The 4,490-nt window shown below is 32.4% G+C and overlaps 1 protein-coding gene across 1 annotated transcript in view; it reads left to right on the top strand.

Annotated features, from left to right (window-relative positions):
- LOC108693514 (chromodomain-helicase-DNA-binding protein 1) overlaps nt 1-4,490 on the top strand; it is an 11,703-nt gene that overhangs the window by 4,550 nt on the left and 2,663 nt on the right. Inside the window, exons 7-17 of the mRNA XM_018202523.1 lie at nt 110-422; nt 508-715; nt 789-1,069; nt 1,199-1,925; nt 2,022-2,267; nt 2,514-2,684; nt 2,802-2,925; nt 3,003-3,157; nt 3,243-3,604; nt 3,776-4,010; nt 4,321-4,461. Coding sequence (XP_018058012.1) covers nt 110-422; nt 508-715; nt 789-1,069; nt 1,199-1,925; nt 2,022-2,267; nt 2,514-2,684; nt 2,802-2,925; nt 3,003-3,157; nt 3,243-3,604; nt 3,776-4,010; nt 4,321-4,461 — 2,963 coding nt within the window. The remainder of the gene's footprint in view (nt 1-109; nt 423-507; nt 716-788; nt 1,070-1,198; nt 1,926-2,021; nt 2,268-2,513; nt 2,685-2,801; nt 2,926-3,002; nt 3,158-3,242; nt 3,605-3,775; nt 4,011-4,320; nt 4,462-4,490) is intronic.

The raw sequence follows: 4,490 nt of genomic DNA on the forward strand, positions 1-4,490 counted from the left end.
AGAGAGAGAGAGAGAGAGAGAGAGAGAGAGAGAGAGAGAATATTTAACGTCTTTTCTATCATAAATATAAATTATGATAATGTAATAAATCATTGTATATTTTCATCAGCTGATTACAAGAAACCAGACTCGGTATATCCTGATTATTTCTGTAAATGGGAAAATTTGTCATACGCTGAAGCTACATGGGAAGATGGAATTTTGATAGTGAAAAAATGGCCAGAGAAGATAAAGGAATTTTGTGACAGAGAAGATTCCAAAAGAACACCGAGCAAACATTGCAAAGTTCTCAAATCTAGACCTAAGTTTTATCAGTTGAATGAACAACCTACTTACATGGGCAAGGAAAAAGATTTAATATTGAGAGATTATCAAATGGATGGACTTAATTGGTTGATACACTCTTGGTGCAAAGAAAATAGGTACATAGATTTTTTTATAATAAATAACGACACTAAAATTATTAATTATTTATTTAATCTTTTAATTATCTATTTTTTTTTCTAGTGTTATATTAGCCGATGAAATGGGTCTCGGTAAAACAATCCAAACGATATGCTTCCTTTATTATTTATTTCACACGCAACACCTTCACGGACCATTTTTACTAGTAGTTCCTCTGTCAACTATGACTTCCTGGCAAAGAGAGATGTCTCAATGGGCACCTGACATAAATTTTGTCACTTACTTGGGTGACATCAATTCTCGTAATGTCGTAAGTATTCTTTTTCACCTGCAATGTTTGATATTCTGAGATTCTTTAAATAAATCGCATACATTTTTTTCAGATTAGGGAATACGAATGGTGCTACCAGGATTCGAAGAGATTGAAGTTTAACGTCATTCTTACGACGTATGAGATAGTACTTAAAGATAAAACATTTTTGGGTGCCTTAAATTGGGCGGTATTGCTAGTAGACGAAGCTCATCGATTGAAGAATGATGATTCTTTATTATACAAAGCACTTACCGAATTTCATACCAATCATCGTTTATTGATTACTGGTACTCCATTACAGAATAGCTTGAAAGAACTGTGGGCCTTATTACATTTTATTATGCCTTCAAAGTTAGTTTCTGCCTTTTTAAATTTTTCTATCTATATATTTAGATATATATTTATGAAAATATCAATTTAATTTATTCTATTTTGTATATTTACATTTTGTACATTTGTTATTATATTGTTCGGATACAGATTTGCTTCTTGGGAAGAATTTGAAAAGCAACACGATAATGCTGCACAAAAGGGATACTCCAAGTTGCACAAACAATTAGAACCATTTATTCTGCGTCGAGTTAAGAAAGATGTTGAAAAATCTTTGCCTGCTAAAGTCGAACAGATCTTACGAGTAGAAATGACGTCTGTGCAAAAACAATATTACAAGTGGATATTGACAAAAAATTATGAAGCATTGCGAAAAGGCGTGAAAGGATCTACTACGACATTCTTGAACATTGTTATTGAATTGAAAAAATGCTGTAATCACGCCTTTCTCACGAAACCGATTGATGCCGAAAGGGAAAAGACTAATGAAGATTATTTGCAACAATTAATTCGTGGTTCTGGCAAATTAGTGCTTCTAGATAAATTACTAGTGAGATTGCGTGATACGGGACACAGAGTACTGATATTCAGTCAAATGGTCAGAATGTTGGATATTCTTGGTGAATATCTACAAAGGAGGCATTTCCCATTCCAAAGATTAGATGGAAGTATAAAGGGGGAATTAAGAAAACAAGCGTTGGATCACTTCAATGCTGAAGGATCGCAAGATTTTTGTTTTCTATTGTCGACACGAGCCGGTGGTCTCGGCATTAATCTTGCCACTGCAGACACTGTGATAATTTTTGATTCTGACTGGAATCCGCAAAATGATTTGCAGGCACAGGCCAGAGCGCATCGAATAGGACAAAAGAATAAGGTACATTAGCAATTGTTTCAAATCGATGCTCACTTGTAAATTTTTCAAATAACTTCAATTTTTTAATCAAATTCATGTTGTATTTATTGTATGTAGGTAAATATTTATCGATTGGTTACTAAAAAGTCAGTCGAGGAAGAAATTGTTGAACGCGCGAAGCAAAAAATGGTCTTAGACCATTTAGTAATACAGCGAATGGATACAACTGGTAGGACAGTGCTAGATAAAAAGAACGCAGGAACCAATAGTAATCCATTTAACAAAGAAGATTTGAATGCTATTTTAAAATTTGGCGCCGAGGATTTGTTCAAAGACGAAGAAGATGGAGATGAGGAACCAACTGTGAGTTTATCAACACATTTTACACTTTTGCTAGTTTAATTGAAAATATGAGAGCTTATTAATATTTAACGTATGTATACTATAATATTAGAAGTATTATTAATTTTGAATACATCTATTCGGATATAATATTGGTTTGATATATTGAAATGTTTACATAATTTTATTTTAATAATTAATATTTTTTCTCTAATAAATGTTAATACAATCAATATTTTGTTATAAATATTATTTTTGTAATATTAGTGCGATATTGATGAAATATTAAGAAGAGCTGAAACGAGAGATGAAGGACCGACAACGGTTGGCGATGAATTGTTGTCCGCCTTCAAAGTCGCCAGTTTTAAAACAGCATTTGAAGAGGATTTGGAACCTATTAATCAGCCAAATGATAACGATGATGAAAGTAAAGATTGGGTAAATATTTTTTCTCTCTTAATTTATTTTTGTGTATGAATTAATAACTTTAAAAATCTATATAAATATATTATTCTTATTATATTGAGTTTTATTTAATATTTTTTTATACTTTAGGCCGAAATCATTCCGGAGAATTTTCGAAGGAAAGTAGAAGAGGAGGAAAAGTCCAAAGAAATGGAGGATCTGTATCTACCACCGAGAAGTCGGAAAACTCTTCAGCAACTCAATCAGAGCGAAGGTATTTTTAAAAGAATTTGCATTTAAATGTAAAATATTTAAGCAAACGCATAAATGTTATTTTGTATTTATTTTTAGGGAAAGGTAAAAAGCGGAAAAAAGTACAAGATGATAGTGAGGATGGCGAGGAATCGGGTAGCGAAGCGGAAGGAAGCGATGATGATAGACCTAAGAAAAGAGGCAGACCGAGAGTTACGCCGCGCGAGAATATCAAGAGTTTCACTGATATTGAGGTATGTATAACGAGTCTTATTTTATGAGAAATTATTTAATCTCTCATGCATGTCTTTAATATAACAATGTTATTGTCTTTTACAGATACGACGGTTCATCAAGAGTTATAAAAAGTTTCCAGCGCCTTTAAAACGATTAGAAGATATCGCAACTGATGCTGATTTACAAGAGAAACCGATGACAGAATTGCGCTTCTTGGGCGAGCAATTGATGTCTAGATGCGACGCATGTTTAGTAGAATTTGAGAATACCGCGAAAGAAAATAAAGGTGGCGAAGAAGAAGGCAAAGGACCAGGTCGTAAAAGGGGACGAGGACCTACTTTTAAGATAGGTGGTGTAATGGTGAACGCAAAATCATTCTCAGCCGCTGTTAAAGAACTCGAGCCTTTAGAACAAGCTTTGCCATCTGATCCCGAACAACGTGCTAATTGGCATCTTGATATTAAGTAAATTTAAATTTTATATAATTAATTAGTCTTAAGTAACATTAATTTTTTGTGTTGTCTAACTTAATTTAAATAGTGAAAAAATTATAATATAATAAAATTAATTAAAATTAATTAAATTAATTTTACATACTTCTTTAAAATTAATTATGTAAAATGTTTTCACTGCAGATTGAAACCAGCCAATTTCGAATGCGAATGGACTTCTGAGGATGATGCTAGACTGTTAAAGGGTATATATCAGCATGGCATGGGTTCATGGGAGGCAATAAAAACAGATACTAGTTTGAAACTCGGCGATAAGATTTTTCCCAATGGCAATAAAGTACAACTCAAACGTGTGAATGCACGTGCGGAATATCTCTTGAAGATTTTGAAGAAGCAAATTGATCTTAAGTTAGGAGTGGTAAGATCATTTGATGTATAGCATGTTAACGGACATCTATATTGGTCTTTTTTATTTCTACAGGATTATCTCTTTTTCCTTGAGTTAGAAACCGAATACAAGGTAATATCCCGACTGTTCCCATCTTTTCATTTTTTCCTATATTTTACCAAGACTATCCTATTTTACCTATCTTAGCAAGCAATCGTAAAAGCAATCGTAAAATATACGAAAGAGTTGTAGAATGTAAATTTTGATATTAATATGCCTAATATATAAATTATATTTTCTTTTTAAAAGTTTGCATTTATAAATTACCCAATTATTTCAGACGCGAATGAGGAAACCGAGAAAGCCCAAAGAAGTGAAAGCAATTACCAAAGAAATTGTAGAAGATAACGATAGCTCCGGTGACGAAAATAAAAAATCAAAATCTAAAATTGACAAAGTAAGTTTTAAAAGAGAGAGAGTAACTTTTTGTATTTCGTGAATTTATGGAAT

This window comes from Atta colombica, unplaced genomic scaffold (assembly GCF_001594045.1).
Source record: "Atta colombica isolate Treedump-2 unplaced genomic scaffold, Acol1.0 scaffold109, whole genome shotgun sequence".
Classification (NCBI taxonomy): Eukaryota; Metazoa; Arthropoda; class Insecta; order Hymenoptera; family Formicidae; genus Atta; species Atta colombica.